We start from the raw sequence: 24,918 nt of genomic DNA on the forward strand, positions 1-24,918 counted from the left end.
CCAACAGCAGCGACGCTGTGCTGTGATGACGTTGCGGGAAGCGCTTCAATCTCGACTAGTGCTCCGACGACAGGGCTCGAAGCGCCTCGGATCGCTCGAAGACGGAGGAGAGCGATCCAGGAGAACCAGCCGAACGCGCGCCCTCTTTCAACCAGCCGAAGACAACGTCGCTCGCGAGAGCGCTCTATACTCCGTTCCGTACATAGCAGTCAACGCTGTGGAAACTACGCAAGACGTTCGGTCAAGAAAAGTTCCGTCCACGCTTCGCTGCGCGCCAACAGCATTCGCTAGAGCGAGCCTGCACGTGGGGCTCCTCTCCTCGCCACGGGTTGCAAATAAAAAACCCGAAAAGAACAACAAAAATAAAAATGATCTAAAACAACGGAATAGCAGCCGTATACCACAGTGTGTTTGTTTCTAAGGGTTAAAGCTTTTTTCATACAACACAGAGCCTATATAAAGAACAGTTGCGCACAACCGCGCGGTAAAAGGAACATCGAACTATATCCAAGTGCGAACGAAGCCACTGTAAAGTCTCTCTAGCCTCCACGGCGTTGACTGCTATGTATGGAATGGAGTATAGAGCGCTCATAAACGACCAGTCGAAGATGCCATTACTCTCCACTGTTTACGGCGGGCTGATTGCAATAATAACGCAAGCCGGTCGTCGCTCTGACCACTGACAAAGCGCGAAAATGAGTAGCATCCCAAGAGACTTGGCTGCAAAATGCTGGTCCTGACTTCTATAGCCAGATTCGCCAACTCAGTCGCGAAATCAGATAACTAAATCTGCCCACAGGCAAGCGTGGCGTTGCTGAACTACCACGGATCGCTCTGCTAGCAGGTCGTTTGCGGCGTCATACTGCGCGGCGTGATTGGGTGGCACTGCGACCCGCTTTTCTTGACCGCGGACTGAATGAGCGGTCCGTACCAGCATGGGAAGCCAGCTTATACATGTAAAACTTTATTCACACTAGGAGAGAAAAATCTGACCTGCAAGCCTAGCATGTAATTGAAAGTACTATTACCAGTGGAGGTGGCCTATTTTATTGCGGACCCGCCGCTGTAGCCCAGTGTATGGCATTGTGCTGTTGAGCTGAAGATCGCGGATTCAAGCGGGCATATTTCGATGGAACAGAAATGCGAAAACGCTAGTGTACTTAGATTTAGGTGCACGTTAAAGAACGCCTGTAGGTGATCGAACTTAATTTGGAGATCACCCTAACCGCTACTAAACGCCCGGTTTCAAGCGTGGTCAACAGTTAAGTTAAATTCTGTTGTTTGACGTGCCAGAACAACGATCTGTTTATGAGGCACGCCGTAGTGGGGGAGTACGGAATAATTTTGCCTACCTGGGGTTCCTTAACTTGCACCCAATGCACGGTGCACAGGCGCTATTAAATTTCGCGTCCCACCGGAATGCGACCGCCAAGGCGGGGATTGAACCTGCGACCTCGTGGTCAGCAGCGCAGCCACTGGGCTGCCGTGGCAGGTAGACCAAGAAGACGTTCGCCATTGCACCGCAGCATGAAGAGCTGCAGCCTTGATGTATACGCATAGATACCAGTTACTTTGATCTTGCGCCAGATACGCAGTAGGCACGTTGCGAGAGAAAGATCAGGTGAAGGTCTCAGCAGGAAAACAGATATTTGAGCCAAAAAGTTTCAACTTGCAAAAGTGCGCTGTAGATGGGACAGAAGCGACGCAGAGATATAGGTACAACACGCACGACGCTGTACATTTCCCTTTCGTTTCTGAGCCGTCTATAGCACATTTTTCAAAATGTAATGGAATGACTAATTTGTCCAAACTGACATTCTATTCAACAAAACATTTTAATACTTCTTGCTTGACTGCATATAGCGTTTAGAAAATGAAAATCTGCTTGGTAAAGGCACGGACTTCATCGTCGACCCGTTATTCAGGTCTCCGGTATAGACAATCGAATAGTAAACGGAAGTATGTACCGTATGTTGAGTTCCCATAGGCATGCCGTGAAGCCTACACGGAGGGCCAAAATTCGGCTTTATTGTCTCGTGTGCATCCAGCATTGAGGCTAGAGATGCGCACGAATGGATGAACAAGACGCAGGAAGCTCAGTCTAAAGCAGAATTCTAATCGTGAGAGTGGTTCTCGACGCGATAGAATTTGGCCATGTTGAATTCTGGCATGTTTCCTTCTTTCATTGGCTCCAACGGGGGTCTAAATCTCTCTGATTCGCTCAAAGGCGAATGTGTAGTGAAACTCCACGAAAGCGAAATGTCAAAAATAACACCTCGGAACTCTTTTTTTTTGTCACTGAAGCGAACGTCAGGGGCTACGCCTGACGTGTACAATTGCGCAAAGAATTCTACAGCATATGCAACACATAGTCGCTTTTGTTATTCAATAAGCGGCTAAGTTATCGAGGTGCTGTGAACACTGCGTTACATGCTCTTGTATGCGCTTTACGGGCGTCATAAAAACCACCCGTAATCGCATGTTCGTTTCTTAGTATTCTGGCCGCTTTAAATACACCGCAGCAAAGTACGAACTTAATTTTCTTAGTATTATGCGTGACTCCAGTGTAAAAGTTTAGTCTGATTCTCATTCTTACCCTACTGCAACGTACTGTATTGAATGATATCTAAGGCGATTTAGTAGCACCGCTGGAGCAATTTAAGACAACTAGCTGAAGTTGTCATAAGCGGGAAAAATTAAACATCTCGTAGTCGTAGGTATTCCTTGTCTAAAAAAAAAAAACATGCTCAGGGAATTATGTGCTTGCACAACTAACCTAGCATTCGTATTCACTTCATTGTAACCAGAAGAAATTGTCGCGGTAACATTGATATTTCAATTGCTTTTCTTTGTCATATTGCAGTGCATGATTCACCTGTGGTACGTGAGCACCGATGTTCAAATATTTCTCGTGATAGCATTTCCCCTCACCATCCTTTTTGTCTGGTAAGTGCATTCTCATTACTTGGTGCTGATTCCTTTCCATTCCTCAAATAATAGTTTTTAGACGGAATATAATAATATTTAGATGGAATAGAAATTTTAGACGGAGTATCAGAGAACCATGAAGTCCACGTAATCGTGTTGCCGCATGTGATTTGCAAATATGCTCTTCAGGTACACATGGTAAGTTCTGCGCCAGGCACCTCTATGATGTGCGCTTTTACCCTTTTTACAAAATTTTAGGCACTTTTCGGTAGGTTTTGTGCATTGCAGATCAGTGCAAAATATGCGGTGGTTTCAACGTTTGCCACAGGGATACTGAAAAAACTTCTTATTGCAGGCTTTCTACATTTTAAGTATTAATACGAAGATAGCAATATTATGGTAGTCCGTTATGAAGTGTTCAGCAATTGCTTGGACATTTAATACTGTAAAGTGCATGCAGAACAACATGGGCAAGAAAATGCAAGGCTCTAGCTCTGTTTGCTACATATGTGTTTGAAGCTATGTTGACAATATTTGTTTGCGAATAATAAACGAAGTAGCTCGACAACGCTGTACCATGCTGGAGGTAAATGCGCTTTGGCTGAGTTTGTTCATAAGAATCTCCGTAGAGTACTAAGAAATTAACCTTTCTTTCTAACCCATTGATATGTACAGTATCTAAATATATGCGCACCAGGGCAAACTCGGGAAACCTTATTATTGTAGGACTATCTACGTTGGAAGTAATATGCATGTTTGAAGCAGAAAACATAATTCTTTTAATGCTCGTATTTTAGATGCATGAGTATCTGTAGTTTCGGTCCTTGCTCCATGCATGTGCTTTATGTATTCGCTTTTCTTTTATCTTCCATTGGTTCGGGCTACAAAAGAGTCTAATTTTTGACTCAGTCATTCAAGTACTAACGAACGAAGGAGCACGCATTAATACTGTGATGTCTACATATTACAACACATTTGCCTTATAGCATTTCGCGTTCAACAATACAGAATGGCGACATACTAATAATATTGTAATAATCTGGTGGTTTAATGTGCCAAACCGGCCTGTGTGGTCACGTGGAATGTCGTAGAAAAGATGTTTATATTAGTTTTGGCCACCTGGGCATTTCGTCGTACATACTTTTTGTTAAACAAGATTATATAATTTTATGTCGCAAGATAAGTTTGTGGGGTGTTGGTTGTAATGGAACTTGATAAACAAGGAAGAATGGTGTGAGAGAGCTTCTTTTCTGAGGAACGTGGCTGGGCCTGCGATGAAGAGTAATAGCGTTGTGGCTCGCATAGGTGTAGGCATCCAGAGCACTGAAACGCCGTGCTGTGTCTGTTCCTATTTGTATCGACTGCCGCGCTGTTGCACTACATTCGATCACCTTTGCACACGGTGGTGTCAAACATACCGGTGCCATTGCGAAAACATTCAGCCAAGTGGCTCTGTTTTCTTTCTTTCATTATAGGCACCCCAAGTTCGCCCTTTTGGTGTCATGCGTTGTTTCCCTAGCCTTCTGCATTTTGGTATCGCTACAAACTCACTTTTGGCACCTGCTTTACTCCGCGACGACAGCCTCCAATGACATAGTGTAAGTACATAGAAAGAGTATGCATGGATGCTTTCCGAATAGCGCAATTTAGCACACCCCTTTGAGTAATTGTGTCACACATCTCGTTAGCAACCACTAAGTTCACTGGCGATAGTGAACAGTATGGCGGATACAGGAAGGTTCGTGGCAGGAGCCATTTTCTCGTGAGCACACCTAACAACAATCAAGCGCAGTTTTTGGAATGAGGGCTTGAGAGATGCATTAGCTTGAGGGAAGCCTCCATGCTGGAAACGAGGAAAAGGTGCTGCCGGCATCAACAAAGCAGTTATAACTCAGAAGTGGCATGTCACGCGAGTTTCCTCTAACACTAGTTGTGGCAGTTGTCATGTATTGAGGGCGGCGACGAATGTTGGCACAATTTGGATCGAACGTAAGTCTGCACGGCAATGAAGGGCGTAAAAATAGAGAGAGAAGGAAGTTTAATAAGTGAAAAGACGGAGGGGTTGGCTGAAGGAGCGTGCTTCTGGCCTGTTACTCAGCATTTGTGTAAACGGGAAGGAATATATGCAGGAAAGTAGAAGAAAATGGAGAACGTCTGTGAAATAATCCAATGAGGTAAGCACTAGCTGTCCTAAGCCGTACAAGCGCCGAATCCCTGAAATGCTGACTACGGCTATAAACAGCAAAAAAGGCGACTACAAGCATCAGATTATGTATGTGTGGCAACTATAGACCTTTTCATCGGGCTAGGAGGAAAGGGCGCGCAGCGAGCCTTTCCTCCTCTCTGGCTTGTTCGAGCTGGCGTAGTTCTCCTTGAATGTGTTGCCGTTGCGTGCTGAGCGACGGTTCGGAGATTTTTTAGCCATTGATCCGTGAAATTCACGTGATCTGAGTTCATACGACGTCATCGAGCAACCACTTCAGGCGTCGCCTTTAAGTTCTGCAGTAGCTACACATGCGGAAATTTTTCTTGGCTGCGCAAAAATGCGGCACGTATCATCAGCCGCGGTATGTTTGTTGTGAACTATTTTGGCTGTATCGGTTTTCACTTGGCGAACAGAATCAGTGTCTGTATATTGTCAGCGTGACTAGAAAGACTTCTCACTGTCTGATTGCTTGGCGTGGGAAATGAAACGTAAGAGTGCTCGTGTTCGGCCAACCCATTGCAGCCCCGAAACATGTCAGTGTTAATCGTCATAAAACAGTTCCGTCAGCCATTAGTATCGTTCTCACGTACTTCAAGTCTAGTAGACTTGAAATATCTATACTATGTCTACATTAGCCTCCTGTATGAAGCCGATGGCTTTGCTCAACACAGCGGTTATTGCGGTTAGAAAAACCAACATGATGCATATAAGCATTGTGCTTCGCCATTGCTTTTTTGCCTGTCAGGCAGCAATATCCAAATGGGATCACATAAAAAAATCTGACGGCTACTTGCGAGAACGCCATTTTTGTAAAATGGGTGAGTGCTTCGTATAGGACGAACAAGACGGAAAAAAATATATTAAAAAATCGTCTTTAATCCTGTTTTCGAAAAAAAGGTAGAAAAGAAATAACAACACTGGCTAACGACGCAATAAGTCATCGCATGTTTGTGATGATGATGCGCTATATGGAACAAACAAATCTATAACACAGCACATACCACTACCTCGGACGCTCGCGCAGTCTGCAGCCGGTCGCACGACCCCTCGGCAACTGTGATTCACACTGTATGGTATGCTGTTATTACTAACCAAAGCTATTGTATTCGTGGGCGGAAACCTCTTCCAGAAAACAAGGTAGTCGCGCAATGTATCAACAGATAGCAATTCGGATGCTTGTCAAATAAACAGCACAACTTATTCCGCAGCAGAACTGTGCCCATGCTGTTGGGATCGTCAAATGTTTCATAAGTAGTCATTGGTATTAAACAAGCGCTTAGAATTACAATGAGAATCCTGCAATAAGGTTGAAACGAATTTTTAGAAATACACAACAGATCTCCGAGGCTGATAGAAGGTTCTAACACACGCCAACACATAAAGCTGGGCGCTCCGTCCGCCTCGGTGCCAGCAGAAACTCCGGCTATGCTGATTTAAATCACTTCACTACGTCTCACAGAATCGCGTCCCACGTAGAAGACGTCGTTTCATGCTAAATAGTCTGCGTTAGCGTGAGAAAAAAACAACGCACACCAGAAACAGCCGCCGAGCGTACACCGGCAATGGCATACAACACGGAGCGGTCTTCCAAGCCCACATACTCACTGCTCATAGCGCCACTGCCTAGGCAATGTGGCGGTGCCCATGAGAAAGCTCTCTATAGTGCGACAATGAGCTAACGCTTGATGTGCCAAAAGCTTTAAATACGATTTGACGCTATGCCGTCTCTCCCTCTCCGGCCAGACGGTGACAGCATGGAAGCAAACTATAAGCATACGTTTCACAGTGAAAATCGCTAATCATAAGTCCGAGATGGCAAGAGCACGTTGCAAGAACGTGTATCGCGCCGATGCGTAATAATCAACTGTTTGCCATGGCCGATGCGTACCGAAAGCTTCAACGAGAGTAAAAAGGTCGCCTCGCTGTCAGCCCCCATTGAGCATAGTCGTGATTCGTGTCAGTGGCCGTGCTATATTTAGCTTATTCTATATTCGCCATTCTCGGCGCCTATCTGCCTTTCTGCGCAGTCTTTCGGGCGATCAGTGCACGGGTGAGTTCAGATTGCGACGGAATAATATGCCATTTTAGAAATAGGGAACCGAAAGTTAGGAGCCACTATGAGCTAGGCGTACGAAAGAACGCAATATGAGTAGAGGAGAATGCAAGCGGGATTTATAGTTTTGAGCAAGCTCCCTAAAACTCCCTAAAACTCCGATAGCTTCAGTTTCTCTTAGTGATTGTCAAACACGATATACTTAGTGATAGCTTTAGTGACATTCAGCACGTTCGGTAATCGTGCCTTTTCGCTTTAGCTTTCTTGTGCGGTTTATGTAGCGGTAACGTATGCATTACGAAGGGTTCTTGTTTACCCAAACCTTCCAAAACTTCCAAAGCTGACCGGAAAGCAACTCGAAGCAAAAAAAGCTTACATGGACATAGGTAAAATCGAATACGTGAGCCTTTATGTCACCTATCTGCAGAAGTAGCGAATGCAATGAATGAGAAGAAAAACGTGTTGCAATGTTTTTTTTTTCTTTTCTGGTAATTCAATGTTGTTTCCTATCATGCACGTGTTTCCTTCTGGCCAAGTGAATGGCTATGTCATAAACGCTGTAATTATCCGTCGCTTTGCACCCTTTATTGTTAGCCTTGTTTTGGCAGGGTGGCCTTAAAAGAGCTCTTATTGCGTCTAAGAAGTGCCAGAAACACAGGAGAGATTTCGAGGCTCCAGTTTAGGACATAACAAACCAAATACCAGAGCACAAAGCTACTTTTATGAGTGGAGGTAGTATGTGACACTTCTTATTATTCGTCATCTTTGTCTTATAGGCGCCTTGTAGAAACTATCGAGCTGGTCTACTTCCGACCCTTCACACATGTTGCGACGTACATTCTTGGTGTCGTTACCGGATACTTGGCTTTACTGTACGGGACTGTGAAAATTGGCCTGGTAAGTAATTTTTATGACTTTATTGTGAAGACCGCATTTATGAGACACTAGGCGTCATTCGTGTCTAAAAAATTGAAGCAAAAGGATGAACAGCTGTCAAATGAGTCAGCGATTTCGGTGCAACAACAGCTAGTTTCCGGTCCGGTGTTATTTCTTTCTTTTAACAAACGTGTGAGTATACGACCCATTGGCATTATGAACCAGCTATATTCTTTTTTCGCCTATCCATAGAATTTGATGCAAATATAGGCCACTAGCACCATGATAGAAGAGATAAATGAAAGTTGGAACGTGACACTGTACATAGAAATTACACCTCCATCAGAGTGCATTCACTTACAGTTTGATAAAGAAAGCACCAGCGGTAAATTATAGGCCGTCATTAACAGCTTACTTCATAATACAACGACCCAAAGTGCATATCAATGTACGTACATGGTGCATCACAAGTTAGACGCTCATTCAAATAAACGCACAGTTACAGTGGGTCAAAGAAATACGTTGATAGAAACATTTCCGACAGGACATATAAAAGTTTAAGACACAGTTCTCGGGTATGCTACAAATACTTTTAAGGCGCCAACTGCGCAACCTTACCGGCTCACTTGTCGGCAAGGCCTCAACATTAAACCGGCAGTTATTTCGTCGTGCGTTATGAAGTTTTCTCTTGCAAAATTTACGTTTCAGGCAGAATACCAAGGGAGGCGAGTACCGCTTCTGCGCTGTCCGTCTCTGCTGTGGAGATACGGTATCAATAAAGAGAGAGAGAGAGAGAGAATAATGCAGAGAAAGGCAGGGAGGTGAACCAGAGGTAGTTCCGATTGGCTACCAATAAAAGCGCCAATAGAGGAAGCAAGACATCTTCATTGATGTCTGACAATGCAGACGGCAGGTATAATTTAGTTAATTATAACTATAATCATATGTTTCGAACTAATCGGCAATCACCATTGGCTTAGCGTTTCACTATACACCGTTAGCACACATGTACGCGGTTGTAGAGATGTGAGCCTAAATTGCGCAGGCTGTCTCCCGCAGAGCATGGGGCTTAAGGCGCCACTCTTAAACAGCAGGTTTGTCTGACACAAGACCTGCACTGTGTACTGCGCTGTGTAGGCATTTTCTTTCCCTCCGTTTATGTTACTTCGCGATGCCTAAGTCAAAGAGAAAAATAAGTGGGGGAAATAAATTCCAGCATATATTTTCCCCCACGTATACGAGCCACAGATTAGAAAAAAAAAAACGATTTCACAGAGACCGTACAAAATACGCAGTAGAGTTCACTTTGATAGTTTAGAAATGCAATAAAACATCAGGTGCGTATTCACGCTAGGCAGTATATTTTCCAACCGCCGGCCTAAATTGTTCCCAAGAGCTGGCCAACGCGTTGGTCAACATATTTTTCGCTAAACATCCTGTCATGCTGCATAACAGCGTTGGGAAGAAGAGCAGTGTCACGTATACCTTGTGACCCACTTTTGTTGACCAAAGCTGTCGCCCATTTTTTGTTGCGTCGGCAACAAAAATGGGCAACACCGTTGCAAAGCTTGGTTACAGGGGCATATCTATTCTATGATTCCATCGCGTTACTTGCATCACGTGCTGCAACTTCTCCCTAAGATTTATTTTTTGCTACGTTTTCTTCTTTATGGTTCGGTACACTTTTTGCGTATCGCGTAATAAAGTCGCATTTGCATTCTTCCTAATTTCTCATCCTGGCTGTGCTTCCTGTGCTTGCTGTGTAGACACAAAAGCTGGTGAGGAGGGTCGCAGGTCTGATCGCGTTGCAATCGACACCACTAGGAATTTCGATATGGCCAAGTCTGCAAAATTTGATATAACTCTCCTGGGCAAGTTCTACAAAGCCGGTATCTTTCAGTGATCGACGAGTTAGGCTTGTGCACGCTTGTTGCTGTAGCCGCAAGCACGCTGTGAAAGCGACACGAAGAAATAGAAACGACCAGTCGCCGGAAGAGACCGGCGCTGGAAGCAGCTTCTCTCACTCATGGCTTGCATCATCACGGGACACTGCAAGCAAATCCATGCAAATCGTGTGTGCTTGCGCTTGCGTACTACGCACTAAAGCTTCGAGCAGGAGGCCAGGTCTTCAAGCAAACGATAATACAAAAGTATGGGTGTTTGAGCTTGCCGTTACGTAGTCACTTTCGACAGTTTTCTCAATAGACGACATCGTGCGTCTTTCATTTTGTCTATCATGTTTCCTACAAAGCCAGCGCTTTAAGGAAGAAAATCCGTATCCTCTGGTTCTCTTGAATAATGCTGGTCTATTAATAATTAGGTGCGCTTGCGCAAATTATAATTGAGTATTCAGAAATAATAATATTGTGAAAACGAGAGTACAATATTATCTCAGAGATATTTTGTTTGTGCGGCGGTGCTCGTACACAATATTCAGACGGGCAGTCCAGTCGCCCATTCCTTGTGCTCTCGTCAAGTGGTTCTGGCCCGTGCTTGGACTTCCGGACTAATAATAACGGAGCCTTCTACATAGCCTTATCATCTTAGCGAGCCTTATTAAAACAACATATAGGGTGTTTCACGTAACTTGAACCAATGATTAAAAAAAGAGATGGTTAGCCTCAGCTGAACGAAACTACGACATATTGTTTTCCGTCACGTGGCGCTTCTTAGAGTATTCTTTATATTGCCCTTAATTAATTAATTCATTAATTATTATTAGTTATGCGACATTAGTAATATTCTCTTTAAGGTTAAGTGCGTTTCGTTTCGTTGTAGAGGGTTCCAGAAATGACCGATCCAATTTTTGGTGGCAATGTACATGCTGCGTGTTGATTTTTTGCGAAGTTTAAACAAACATCGCGATATATGAAATAATATATCGCGTGACTGCGCCCATGTGCTATCGTATTGCAGCACTCTCAATCGCGGTTCATGCGAAAGAACCGCGCCCGCGGACCGTGGTGAAGTAAGCGGCCGCGGCTCTACGCCTCGGCTTTACAGTGCGTCGGCATCTTCGGCGGCACGCGGAACGCAAGCGGCGTTGTCCCAGACAATCGATAGGCTCGAAGAACGGTTGACAGCGCTGTAGTGCGATAGCGCATGAACGCAGTCACGTGGTTTTACTTCATATTTCGGGGGCTTTCTTTAAACGGCAAAAAAAAAAAATATAAGACACCATGCAGCATGTACAGGCGCCGACAAAAGTGGTATACTCCACGCAGCGGGAGCCGGAGCAGCGGCACACTGCATCGCGACGCCATCTACATTGACACGAGTCAAGCGACATGCCTGCAGATAATAAAGGGCACCCATTGGCTGTCTCGATCCCAGATGCTGCCTGTAGATGGCGTTGCGATGAAGTTTGCCGTGAACATTGGTTGTCAGGAATGCGTGAGAAAAAGAAGGCTGCACCTAGAATATTTTGGAACCACATAAAATTATTAAGCAGTAAGTCAACAACAATACAACAACATATCCTAGACGAAGATGAAAACAGACTGGAAGAAGAAGCGGCAATAAATTACATCCGAAAAGTAACAGCCGAATCTTTCCGAGGCAATGACGAGGTTGTACTTGAAGAAAAAAAGAGCATGAAAGAGACCCAAGTGGAAAAGGAGCTGGTGCTGACAAATTTAAACTGGAAGAAAGCGGAAAATTTCTAAGCGCACAGCCACAGGGATAGACGAGGTTCCCGTTAGGCTTATAGATGAACTAGGACCAAAAAGTAAGGAAGCTCTCGTGAAAGCAGTGGAAAAAACTTTCAAAGATAGACGAATACCAGACAGTTGGCGACAAAGTAGAACGAATTTATTTATAAAGGTAAGGGGGAGAAAGACAGAATTCACTCTTATAGACCGTTGACCATTACATCGGTAATATACAGGCTAGCAATGCAGGCAATCAAATGAAAGCTTCAAGCATGGGCAAATAATAATGGCATTTTGGGAGAGCTTCAGAATGGCTTCAGAATAGGTGGGCGTTTGGATGATAACTTGCTTGTTCTTACTCAGTGTATTGAAATATCAAAAGCAGAAAGCAGACCGTTGTATGTGGCCTTTTTAGACATTACAGGAGCCTACGACAACGTAGACCGCAACATTTTGTGGGATATTCTGGAAGGGGAAGGCTTAGGTAACGATTGTCTACAGCTTTTGAGGGAGATTTTCCTAGAAAATACCGTTTGCGTTGAATGGGAAGGGATGAGGAGCGAGGAGAAAGTTAATATCAACAAGGGACTGAGGGAGGGGTGCCCTTTATCCCCGCTGCTGTTTATGATGTACATGGTGAGGTTGGAGAGGGTGCTAGAAGGAAGTAATATCGGGTTTAATCTTTCATACAAACAGGCGGGTACAGTAGTACAGCAGCAACTCCCAGGTTTATTTTATGCGGACGGCATTGTGTTGCTAGCTAATAAGCAAAGTGATTTGCAACGTCTGGCTAATATCTGTGGACAGGAAGGCAACAATTTAGGTTTTAAATTTAGTGTTAGAAAATCAGGTGTTATGATATTCAATGAAAACAGTGAACAGACAGTGGAGATACGGGGCGAAGAAATACTTCGGGTAACAGAATATAAATACCTTGGTATCTGGATAAACGAAGGCAATAGATATATGGAAGCACAGGAGAAAACCATAACAGTAAAGGGGAAGAGAAATGCAGCCATAATGAAGCACAGAGTGCTATGGGGATGCAATAGGTACGAGGTCCTCCGAGGTATGTGGAAAGGTGTAATGGTTCCAGGACTTACTTTTGGAAATGCAGTTGTTTGCTTTAAATCAGGGGTACAATCAGGACTCGACGGGAACCAAAGGTCAGTGGGTCGCCTCGCATTGGGCGCTCACGGGAAGACTACAAATGAAGCTGTGCAGGGTGATGTGGGCTGGATTGGTTTTCAAGTGAGGGAAGCTCGAAGTAAAATTGAGTATGAAGAACGGCTGAGGAATATGGAAGAAAGTAAATGGGCTGGGAGAGTGTTCAGGTATCTGTACAGGAAAAACATCGATTCACAGTGGAGGAAAAGAACTAGGAAGCTTACCAGCAAGTATGTGGCCTGTATGGTGGGCAACACAGCAACAAAGAAGGTCAAGCGGAAAGTCAGAGAGGCTGAAATAATCTCATGGGTGGCGGCAATGAAAAAGAAACCTGCCATGAGTAACTACTTAAGAGGAAAAAAACGAAATCAGGAAAGAAATCATTTATGATAACTCAAAGGGAAAGGAAAGAAAGAAAACTTTATTTGGTCCTGCAAGTAGTGATAATTAATCACAAAGCGGGCCGCTCCCACGTCGGGACCGGAAGGCCAAGCCTCACGGCCACGTCGTGAGCCTGTTGGACAGCCCAGAATTGTTCATCCAGATCCGGGCTGCGAAGTGCAGCCTCCCAGCTGGACGCATCGTTGATCGCCGAGTCTTCAATTCTTTCGCAAGACCAGAGCATGTGTTCGAGCGTGGCTAAAGTACCATAATCTTGGCAATAAGGCTCTGTATACGTCTCTAGATAAAACATCTTCAGTCTCCGTGGGCAAGGATAAGTACCAGTCTGTAGTAAGTGTAATGTAAGTGCCTGAGCCCTGTTTAGTTTAGGATGCAGGACACTGTAAACCCTGCGATTAAGAAGGTAATACTTCGTGATTTCATTGTATGTGGAAGGGGAGTCTCTGTTCTCGGGGAGTACCGCCACGCCGTTGCGCGGGGCAGAGCGGAGGGTAAGATCTCGCGCTGCCTCATGTGCGGACTCATTGAGATTCGGAGGGGCTCCCTCGATCATCCCAAGGTGAGCAGGGAACCAACATAAGTAGTGTTGAGAGATCTCACATGTCTGCATAATTTTAAAAGCAACCTTAGCCACCGAGCCCTTCTCAAAGGCCCTAACGGCCGACTTTGAATCACTATATACAAAAGGCCTGCGCCTGTCAACCAAGGCGAGCGCAATAGCCGCTTGCTCCGCGACCTCTGGCCTATCAGTCCGAACGGTAGCAGCGTTAACGAGACTGCCCTTATTGTCCACGACAACTATGGTAAACACCTTTCTCTCCTCGTTAAAAGAAGCATCGACGAAGCCAACCTTGTGATTCTCAACCCGAATGAGTCTCAGTAGGCAAGCTCCCCTGGCCTTTCTTCTACCAACATTTCGCTCCGGATGCATGTTCCTGGGAAGAAGAAGCATGTGCTTGCTGCGGTAAAGCTAGGGAAACGATGGAGCGTGTTTTATTAGAATGTGAAGACGTCTACCCAGCGGTCGATTTAGGCACCACTGGCCTCCTTGAAGCCCTTAAGTTCAGCGGGAGCAGTGGTAAAGCAAACATGTCCGTAATAGGCATTAGTAAGAGGCGATTGGAGGATTGGTGGAAGAAAAGTAGGGAAACCACAAAAGACGCAGACGTACAAAAGCACAGATCGCAATAGGGGATCAAAAAATTTGGGCGTGGCAGTTCATAGTGTTCTTTTTTTTACTTTTTCATTGTTTAACCTAGGTAGGACATTAGGCAGTATAATAGCAAGAGCTTGGTGGCGCAACCCACCGCCCCGTTCCAAAGGGGACGCTCATAACATCTATCCATCCATCCGTTGCTCCGGCTTCCGCTGCATGGAGTACACCACTTTTGTCGGCGCCTGTACGTTGCCACAAAAAATTTGATCGGTCTTTTCTGAACACCCTCGACAACGTAAAGAAACGCACTTGGCCCCAAAGTGACTACTAATGATTTTGCATAATTCATCTTAGTTAATCAGCTAATTAAACGGAATATAAAAATTATCTTGAGAAGTGCCTCATGACGTCAAACAATATGTCGTTGATGTCACCCAGCAGCAGTTAACCCCTTTTATTTATTCTTTGGTTCAAGTTACGTGAAACACCCCGTGTACATCATCGTAATCCAGAACTCTTAAAATATGTGCAGGTTATGCAGCTAGCTCAGTGGATCATATCACTGGCACTCACCGGCTTCGTGTTGTTCATCACCCTGCCATGGAATCGAGGCAATCCACCAGATGACATCACGACGGCCATTTACTCCGGTTTCCATCGTCTGGTCTGGTCAATGGGCCTCGTCTGGCCCACGTTTGCCTGCGCCACAGGTCGAGGAGGTGAGGACGGACGTGGTCTCGGCGTGATATACCGTGTGTCTTATCTAACGTTAGCCAAGCTGTTAAAGAGAAAAAGACAAAGAAAACGCTATGCAAAATACAATTATAAAGCCTACAGTGTTCGTTCGTCTAGGATCCGATGAACGAACGCCGTAGGTCTTATAACTGCCTCTGTTGTCATGTTCCCTACTTCTTTTTTTTTTCTTCCAACAGCTTGGCTAACGTTAGCTGGGACACTTTATAGATGCGCCTGACGACAGAAATCCTTTAGCTGCATTTGTGTAGTGATTGCGGAGGTATCGGTGTCAGCTGTTCAGCACCATTAGTTAATAAATCTACATTTGAGATCCGCAATCAATGAAGGAGGTTGATGTGTGGTCTTATGTTGCTGACAATTCTCAAACTAACTTGAAGGGACACTAAAGTGAAAAATGATTTCTTCTGCATCAGTAAATTACCTTTCTACAATACCACAAACACCACTCTTACTATGATAAGACGTTTGGTAAGGCAGAAAAAGCGCAAGAATGAAATACGGGTGGCGACGCCTACTTGAGTTCCCGCACCTGGTGGTTGTGACGTCTTAGGTTTTGATGGCGTCTTCTAGCGCCTACTAATTATATATAGTGGTACAGATTGACTTCATTGTTTTCTAAAGGAACCAAATATTAAAGATGGCAAGTTTCGGGAACCTTTACTCAGCCAATGCGGCACAAATACGACAACATGCTTTGGAATCCCTGACGTCACGCTGACGTACCGCCGTTGGGGTATCGGCGCGAAATTCACATACTGATACTTGGACCTTGATTTTCTCATCTAATAATCAAACTAATTATTTTATATGACTGCCTGCAGGGTTCTCAAACAATGCTTCATTAGTCTAAACTGGTTCATTGTTTCGCTTTAGTGTCCCTTTAACTGAGACTTATTGATCCTATACACGTCTCACTGACCAGTATTAAGTATTAAACAAGTACACCAAGGACAACACGGGGGAAATTACTTGTCTTCAGTAATTGAATTTAAAAATGATAAATTAATGGCTCATGAAGAAACAACTTCCCGCAGGTGGGGAACAATCGTACATCTTCGCATTTCACGTGCAATGCTCTAAGCCATTGAGCTACCACGGCGCCATTTTCCCATCCATTTTCTTGGGTATTTATTTGTTACTACTAGAACTAACCTTGGGAATGTTAGCCAAGGCCAGCACTCACAAAACCTTGGCGGCGGATGTGAAGCATCCTTACTGCCGCAGGCGTCACGAGTACACGACCTTTTTGGGTGAAAGCAACTGGTCAATAAACCCACACATGCTACTTGAAGGCATCAATGTTGCTGGATGTTGCACATCCACCGCCAAGGTTTGTGAGTGGCGGCGCTGGCTAACACTCCCAATGTTAGTTCTAGTAGTGAAAAAAACATGAATACCGAAGAAAATGGATGGGAAAGTGGCGCCTCGGTAGCTCGACTGTTTAGAGCGTAGTGCGCGTAATGCGTACGCGTAATGCGAAGACGTGGGTTCGTTCCCCACCTGCGGCAAGCTTTTTCATGCACCTTCATTGCCAGAAATTCATCCTTCCTGTAATTCAATTAGTAAGTACAAGCAATTTCCCCTATGTTGTCATTGGTGCTTTTGTTTAATGGCTTATCATGATATGATTAATAAAAATCTGGCCCCGTGGTTAGCTGCCCTTCCTCTCGTTGACCAGTATTAAGGCACTCAAATTGATCAGAAAACGGAAATCGACTTTTAAGAGACACATGAGAGCAACAATAAACCCATGCTGATAGATGACGTCGTTTTTTTCGACACTCTGCAGCTATTTGGAGGAAAAACGTTGGCTAAGAAAATTAAGGCTAAAGCTCTCCTCTTTCGAATTTTGTGCTCAAAGCGCATTACCGGTACTTGATTGTAAGGCCACGGAGTGGAAGTAATTTTCTTGCGCATTAGCTGATGTTTTTTTGCTAGAAAGTGTTCTCTAATGTAACTGGAATGACTCTGTCATTATTTTAAAATATAGTCTAATCCTTATTGCTTATCGACAAGCAGTTATTTCATCTCCCGTAAACGCTGCGAAAATTTGCGATGTTATTCGATGTTACGTGGAGTTAATGTGGGAACTTCAATGTGGTATTGCCCTGCATCTTTTGTTTTTTTAGTTTTTTCTGAATTACCAAGCCTCTGCTCACGTTAAGACTAATATTTTTGGTGTTTAAGAAATGAATTTATTTATCTAGCTTAAATTTATATTCCTGGTTAGTGTCCCTTTAATAGCGTGAACCTCTTTGCGGATGAAAGGGAACTCGGCAATGAAAGTTTGCAACTGGTAAGTTGATGAGGCTCCCCTGCGGCATGTGAGGACCAACAGCAGACTTTCTTTCGTTCAGTATGATGGACTTCACTGACGGTATACTCTGTGCTGTGATGTTAGTACGGCAAGCATGTCGAACGGCAGGCTTATTTCAAGTCTAACAGCTGTCATTCGGACCTCATGATGACTCTCATTTCCCACAACAATATGCCAAGTTTTGTTTTATGTTAATTCATCCTAAACGGGATCAAGCCACGTTCTATAGGTCTGCAAGCTGCGCATTGGTTACACGATGTTTCTAAGAGTTCCATCTAAAACAACGAAAAATCTTAACCGTACGCATGTCGTCGGCCTTTTTCTAAGTGTAGCGAAAAAGAAAGCGTGATACAGAGTTGACAGGATGAACGCAGACGTTAGCGTTAGGGCTAACAGCATAATCGTAGACGTTGCAACATTTACAGCAGTATCCTCACAGCCTTGTCTGTGGCGGGCTGGCTCGTGAAAGCTTGCAAAATGCGCGTCAGCTGCCACACAATTGTTTTCGGCGTGGGCGCGCGAGGTAGCGCTGAATCAATGCAACTCGTACGGAAACTACCTCACTCTCTCACTCACCGCGGATGCTGCTGTATACTTCTCTTTTTTTTTCCACGCAGGTTTGCTGAACGCCTTCTTCTCGTGGAAACCATTCTTGCCATTGTCTAGGCTCGTTTATTGTGTCTACCTCATTCATGTGCCTCTCATATACCTTCGCATGGGAATTATAAAAACGCACATCAACTTCAACGAGTTCTTTCAGGTGAGCAATGAAGGACCAGCCCATTGGACTGTATGTTTTGTTAGCGCATCTACATTTTGTTGATATTCTGAGCCGAGCACTTGTTGTTTGCTATCAAGTATTTAACGAAGCACTTCATTCCTTTCTCCTCCTTTTCGATGGTGGGCGGCGCCCTTGACTGAACATCTTAACTAGTTGCTTGTAAGCCCAATAAGCTAGCTTAAAAAAAGCGTATGCAATAAATTTGTAATGAGTGGCACGTTTTATGACTGCGATCGAAGATTTTCACTATAGCCCATTGACTTCCTTATTGATTCTCTTTGTTCTTTTTTTTTTTTGCGGGTGGGCTGGGTGCAGTGGGAGCGAACAAATAAAATAAAGAAAGGACAAACATCTCGAACATCCGGTGACTTTTGTGGTGTGTAGCGAACGCAATTCGTGTTCTTGCATTACTGTTCATGACATTTCTAGACTTCTATCTTTGCAGGTCGTTCATACTTGTAGTGCAGGTTTTTCCGAACATGCGGAAAAATTTAACTTTCATTCGATGGTGATGATGTTGATTTTTATGGCGCAAGGGCGCTTGGGCCAACTTTCTTTCGACGTTGGCTTTGGTGTTTGTTCCTATGTGCCCCTGTGATACCGTAGTTCCTGCCACTTTATATGAAGATAAAAAGCCCACAACATGTCTGATGTAGCTGAGGGGGCTGTCCCGAGTAGGCAATGGTAAACTAGCGAACATTTCCTTTGGCCCTAGTGACGCCTCCTAATTATCCAGTATATGAAATTAATTATGTGAACTTTCATGTAATTCAGTACTAATATGGCACTTCATAATATTGTTCCCAGTACTCTAAATCACAAACCGATAACGGAAGCTTGTTTATTCCAGCTCACCACTGCTATCGGCCTGTTAGGCATGAGCTTGTTCCTGGCATACCTTCTGTACCTGTCCACGGAGGCTCCCGTGGCACGCTTCGAGAAGCTAATATTCGAGGGAAAAAGGAGGGATGCTCTCATGAACAGTGTCAAGAAATCTGCAGCTGCTGCGCATTCAAAAGTGGCCATTGTTGAGGTCGAAACGAGAACGGTTCCTCTGACGGACAATTTCAACAAAAAACCACAGAAAAACCCGGAAATTACGCTCACCGTGGAGGAAGATGTCAAGAAGCTGAAAATGAATGCAGGTGGCGTTGACAACCACGCTTTCCAGACTGACTCTGAAAAGTCAAAGCTCTGAACATTCTTTGAGCGCACTTAGGACTGCAAATTGAATGAACGTGATAAACAAAACTAATGCGCGCCTCCTGTGTTGCGCCTGATACAGATCCATCATCTTCACATCTCTCAGATTGCGGTGGTGCAAACTTCTGCAACACAACAGACTCAAAACATGGCATATCTTGCAAATTAAGCTACATATAAAAAACAATATAATTATACGAAGGCAATTATTTTCAGGTGTTTTAAGTAGCTAGGACCGCACTTCATGACATTCCTAATAAGGACGTTAATAAAAACCGATTTCGGCCACGAAGCTAGACATGGCGCTCACTTACGTGGTAAGGTTTACTTTTACGCTGTCGCTACATTTTTTTTCCTTTTTCTGTGCGTCCTAATCATACCAGAACATATTTGCTGTTGAAGCTATAAAGGTGTTCAGGCAGTCCCTTAGTAATCACACTTTTCTTTTGCAAATTGACATTTTTATTGATGTTGATATGGAGTCACAAGTGTGCAGCATCGGAAGCATATACGTGTAAAAGGATTTAAGAATATTCTGTTCTTCCAGTACAGTATAAGTTACGCTGTTTTTCGTTTCTTATATTTTTTTGTGGGAGAACTACATGTACAGCTAGTGAGAAGTAACATATGACTATTTAAAATGTTCCATCTCTTTCGTTAAAAGACGCAAGAGGTTCGACAGCGGCATTCTTGTCCTACGGGATTCCTGCATCACGCCATGACGCAGAGTTTGGCGTCAAATAGCTCGTGATTGTTCTTTTTGTGTGTGTGTATGCTCATGTAATTTTTGTGTGCTCATATGAAAATAAACTGTGGATGGAGAAGCCAACGAAATAAGATGACGTCCATTTTTCATACCATTGGATAAATAAATCAGTCAGTTAAACCACCCATCTTGTAGTCTTGTGCGTTTGTTTTCTCCTCATATACGCAGCAGCCTGCGTTGTACAGTAATTGGTTGAATCAAATTAGTTCTACTTGATGTGTGTCTACCGATCTTTCAATAAACCATGTTTGCCCCCGTGTAACTATTAGCATACGGAGTTTGTCAGGAGCCTTAATGACAAAAAGTGAACATTTTCTCTGTGTTTTGCTTAGGAAAGAGACAAAGAGAGGCAGGAAGGAACCGCAAGGATGTCGAACAGATGCACACATGGTTGGCTACAATGCACTGAAGGAGATGAGTAATGGAGTGAAGAGAGAGAAGGGAAAAGAGATAGAGACCACCTGTGTTCTGCTCAAGGTTTCTAGCTAAACTATTTACCTACAAACGTCAAGTTCCGCTGTCATCGTGTTGATATGCCGGTCTTCGATTCGGTGCCAAAAAAAAATGTATCTACCTAAAGTCGACTAGCAACTAGGCCAACACCTGAAAATAAAAAAATTAAAACGTAAACCAGAAGTATCACTTTTTTTTTCTTCAGAATAAGTTTCCTGTCTTTCCTATTTGCATTTCCTTTCATCGCACTAAGATACGCTCATTTCCTTCTGACATTTTTGGACTGGAACATTCCTCCTGGTTAGTATATGACCACAATTTCTGTATATGAAGCACTGATGTGCATTAAAGCATGCCAAAGAGGAATATCTTTGCAAAAATTAGATAGGTCACGATTCTTTCGTTTTGTTCCAAGATACGCACCCAAATGATCATGCCTTAAGGGACAACTTCGCCAATCCCCAAATGTTGTTCATATTGAAATAAAAATGTACTTAACCGCACGAGCAAAACCAGCTTCGGAAGCTGCCTAAGAAAACAACTGAATTCGTATGTCATGAACGCACTATTCTTTAATACGTACAAAGTCTCAAACATCAAAGGTTCCTCCCGGTTTGAGCAATCTCGGGGGAGCATTCACGATACTGGATGGTCCAATGAAAATTAGGATGAATATGGAAGAAGGCTCGAGGCATTTAACTCTGACTCATGTGTTCGCCATTACACCACAAGGAATAAAACTGTATCAGGCGGTATAAGGGTGGCCATTGGTTTCATCGTAGTAACAGCTGTAAACCGCTGTTACCACGACAGCAACCTCTACATTTCTGGTTACTTATACACAGCTCTTACTAACTCGAAACAGAAGGGTAAGAAGCACGCTCCAGCCCACCATTCTTTTAGGGTTTCCAATAACGCGGAGTCGGAGCTTGTCTAGCTCTGCCGCCTGCCCCGCCTCCGCATCCCCGCCCCCGCCTTCCTGGCTCTAGTTTATTTGATAGAAACTGCAAAGAGGGATGTCACAAAGCTTCGGCTGCACTGCCCTTATAATCCATAGGATCAATACAGTTTCCGGTATACTACCGCGTGTGTCTGTGAACACATTAAAAAATGTTTACAAATTGCCTGTGGCAGATGGCACAATTCTAGTCCATGAGTTAGTCTACTCGAAGAGACGGACATTAGTTGCACAAAAAATTGAAATGCACAATCGACTGATTAACAAAAATTCACTAATTAAAATTTTAACTAATTACCTTATGGCACAGTGCAAGTCACAAAATCTAGCCGTGGAGTTCGCAAGGCACATCCACTTCGAACAGATTCTCAGGATGGCACCGGTTTTGGGATATTAATTCCCGAAGTTTGCGGATAAATGCACTGGCGTGCCAGTTACCTTCGTGCTTCGATGAATAAAACGCCGTTTTGTTAATAACTTAAGTGGAACGACAGTGCATGTTTATCGCAAGCTTGATGGCGCATATCTCGTAAATGGTGTCATCCAAACAATTATTTTCGCGTGGATATGCCTTGCAGTCTCACCTGCTAGAATTTGTAAATTCGTATATGTGCCATGCACTATGGCACATAAATTTAAATTTTTTGCGCAAGTAATGTCCGCCTCTTCGAGTAGACCAGCTCATGCACTACGATTATGCCAACTCCCACAGGAAATAAAAAAAATATGTAAGTGTACGCAGAAACACCCGATATAATTGGTTGGCAACAACTTCATTTGTAGTCCTCCACAAAGCTTCCGCCGACGGGACTTCAGATCTCGGGGACGTCGAGGTGTTGCCTCGCCGCCGCCTCGCGGGCCCGTTGCCCAGATTTGGCCGCCGAGGCTGGGGCTGCGCAAGGCAGCGGCCCACCGCGGCGCAAGGGTTCCGGAGTTAGCACCGTGCGGGTGTTTTGTTACAGTCCCAGAGCATGCGACTTAAAGTGGCTATATCAGTGTAATGGCGTGAATATTTTTTAAAAACCAGTGAACACATGTGATCCTGTTTTCATTAATTACTTGGCAAATATCGCTTCTCAACGCTGTGAATAATGAAGCACCTATCAGCGTAGTCGTTTGTTCGTTTTACCCGTACTATGGCTGTTTGTTTGCAAACACGCATCTTTATTATAGAGATGACGCACCGACATGGCACAACTCAAGGCTGTCATGTTCCTTAGCGGCATTATCTCTGAAACCTGTCGCAAAGTGGCTTAAGTGAAAAGCTGTAGTAAAAGCTGCAGAAATAAAAAGACACTGTGACTGTCAAAAATATGTCCCTCATTTTAGTTCGAAAAGTCCGAGAGAAACTTTTCTATCCTGCAAGAAGGAAAGGTTTCTATATAAAACTGAAAGCTTTTTTTTGGACTACGCAGTAGTCTGCGTGTTGTTGATCTGCGGCCTCATCTCGCTCATCTCGGCGGCAGCGAGAACCCAGAAAGCGAGCACGCTGCGGGAAACATTGGTGCCAGTGTGCGCGCTGCAGCCTGCAGTGCACACGGGTGTGAGGGTGGGCAAATAGTGGGTGCTGCAGCTCGGTAACTCGGCCGGGTGGTCCAACACTTGATCGTAAATGCGCTGGTCCAGAAGAAGGCACAGTTCTCACCCAGAGTTCTCAACAGAAAGGTATTTATTACACTGAAAGACGAAGAAGTTATAGGAGAGGCTTGTTTAAGGAACGGCGCTCTGTGTCTTGATAGGAATCTTCGCGGAGACCCTGACGAAGACGAGTCCGCTCGTCGAAATGTGGCTCCAGACTGAGAGGTCCCTTGTCCGTCCGCTGTTGATCTCTTCATCTATCCATCTTCCTGTAAGTCGCTGTCCTATGTACGCAGTTGCCACATAACTGATAACATTGTTATCAATTATGTGAGCATAGTAAGCGCCACATATACGCACACACAGAAAGAGAAGCAGACTATCGATTATCTCCTGAAAAGGGCAACGAGACCACCCGATTTAACCGGTGAGAAAAAAAATGGAAGGAGAAAAAAAAAGACAGGAGAAGAGAAAATCACACCCCAACACGTCATATACACAGAGTGCAAGCATTACACACGCCAATTTTGGGCAGTAATTGGGCAAAAATTCCAGCACAGCTTCGTGAGACTCATACCGAGGTGAAGCTTGACTTTAAAAGTATATATATATATATATATATATATATATATATATATATATATATATATATATATATATGCAGATCCAACGCCACATAAGAATACGTGGGAACCGAAGCTTTCGTGAAATGCTTACTCAAACGCTACCAATTCGTCTGTTTCATTCCTGAGTCTTTGGCGGATAGGGAACTGGAAGCACATGCGCTCTCGCCTATCCCTGCTACGCAATGTCACACACGCGGACATCATCGCAAAGAGGTAGTTTGCGTTTGGCACGTTATAATTATACGAGTGATTATGGTCTAATGGTCGGAGCACCGGGTGGCTGTGTGAGCCATTAGGCAAGACAGCAGCAGCACAGTCAGGAAAGACTGGGAAGGTTCGCAAAGAAATCTTCACTTTAAAATTAATTGACCACAGTTCGAGAAAGATCAAGATGCCGGAAATTGCTCAACCGTAGAGGGTAGCAACTGCTGAACGTTGGGCATTCTAAAAGCAAGCGTGAAACGTCTTCACGTCTTTCGTTGGAAGTACACTTAATTTCATTTTTTAATAATTAAACGAAATGACTACATTATTCACAACTAAGATGCACAACTGGTAGAAACATTTGGTTCCTTTCGCGCACCGCCGTTTGGAACTTCTATATCACGTGACCTCTCCCTCCACCCATCCGCAATGTAGGATCGCAAACCATATTTAGTTCTGGTTAACCCCCTTACCTTTCCCCTTTCTTCTGCCTGTGCATTATATGGCAGTTTAATTGGGGGAACCTGTGCAGAAACGAAGCACGTTATCGTTCGTGAACGCCGAGATTTCCCAGAACGTTCAGCAAGCTGAGCAGAAAAAAAATTCTGAAAGGGGAAGAAAGTACGTAACAGCAGTTGCAATCACAAAAGAAAAGTGTGCACAAGAACTTGTGAAAGAGAGAGAGAGAGGGCTCTTTATTGGAAAAACAGAGAATTTTGCCGGCGCGTAGATAACCGCTGGCATGCTACTCTGTATAGGGATGGGGAATGGGATTAAAAGATTCCAGAAGAGAGTGGGAGAAAAAGAGGATAAAAATAAATATGAAATGTCCGAGTGG

The 24,918-nt window shown here is 44.2% G+C and overlaps 1 protein-coding gene across 1 annotated transcript in view; it reads left to right on the plus strand.

Annotated features, from left to right (window-relative positions):
* LOC142584629 (nose resistant to fluoxetine protein 6-like) overlaps positions 1 to 20,388 on the plus strand; it is a 39,947-nt gene extending 19,559 nt beyond the window's left edge. The window contains exons 10-15 of the mRNA XM_075694784.1: positions 2,864 to 2,946; positions 4,404 to 4,526; positions 7,964 to 8,084; positions 14,971 to 15,157; positions 18,129 to 18,271; positions 19,143 to 20,388. Of these exons, the coding sequence (XP_075550899.1) occupies positions 2,864 to 2,946; positions 4,404 to 4,526; positions 7,964 to 8,084; positions 14,971 to 15,157; positions 18,129 to 18,271; positions 19,143 to 19,490 (1,005 nt within the window). The 3' untranslated portion in view covers positions 19,491 to 20,388. The remainder of the gene's footprint in view (positions 1 to 2,863; positions 2,947 to 4,403; positions 4,527 to 7,963; positions 8,085 to 14,970; positions 15,158 to 18,128; positions 18,272 to 19,142) is intronic.
* The last annotated feature ends 4,530 nt before the right edge of the window (positions 20,389 to 24,918 follow it).

The sequence above is a fragment of the Dermacentor variabilis genome, chromosome 1 (genome assembly GCF_050947875.1).
Source record: "Dermacentor variabilis isolate Ectoservices chromosome 1, ASM5094787v1, whole genome shotgun sequence".
Lineage (NCBI taxonomy): Eukaryota > Metazoa > Arthropoda > Arachnida > Ixodida > Ixodidae > Dermacentor > Dermacentor variabilis.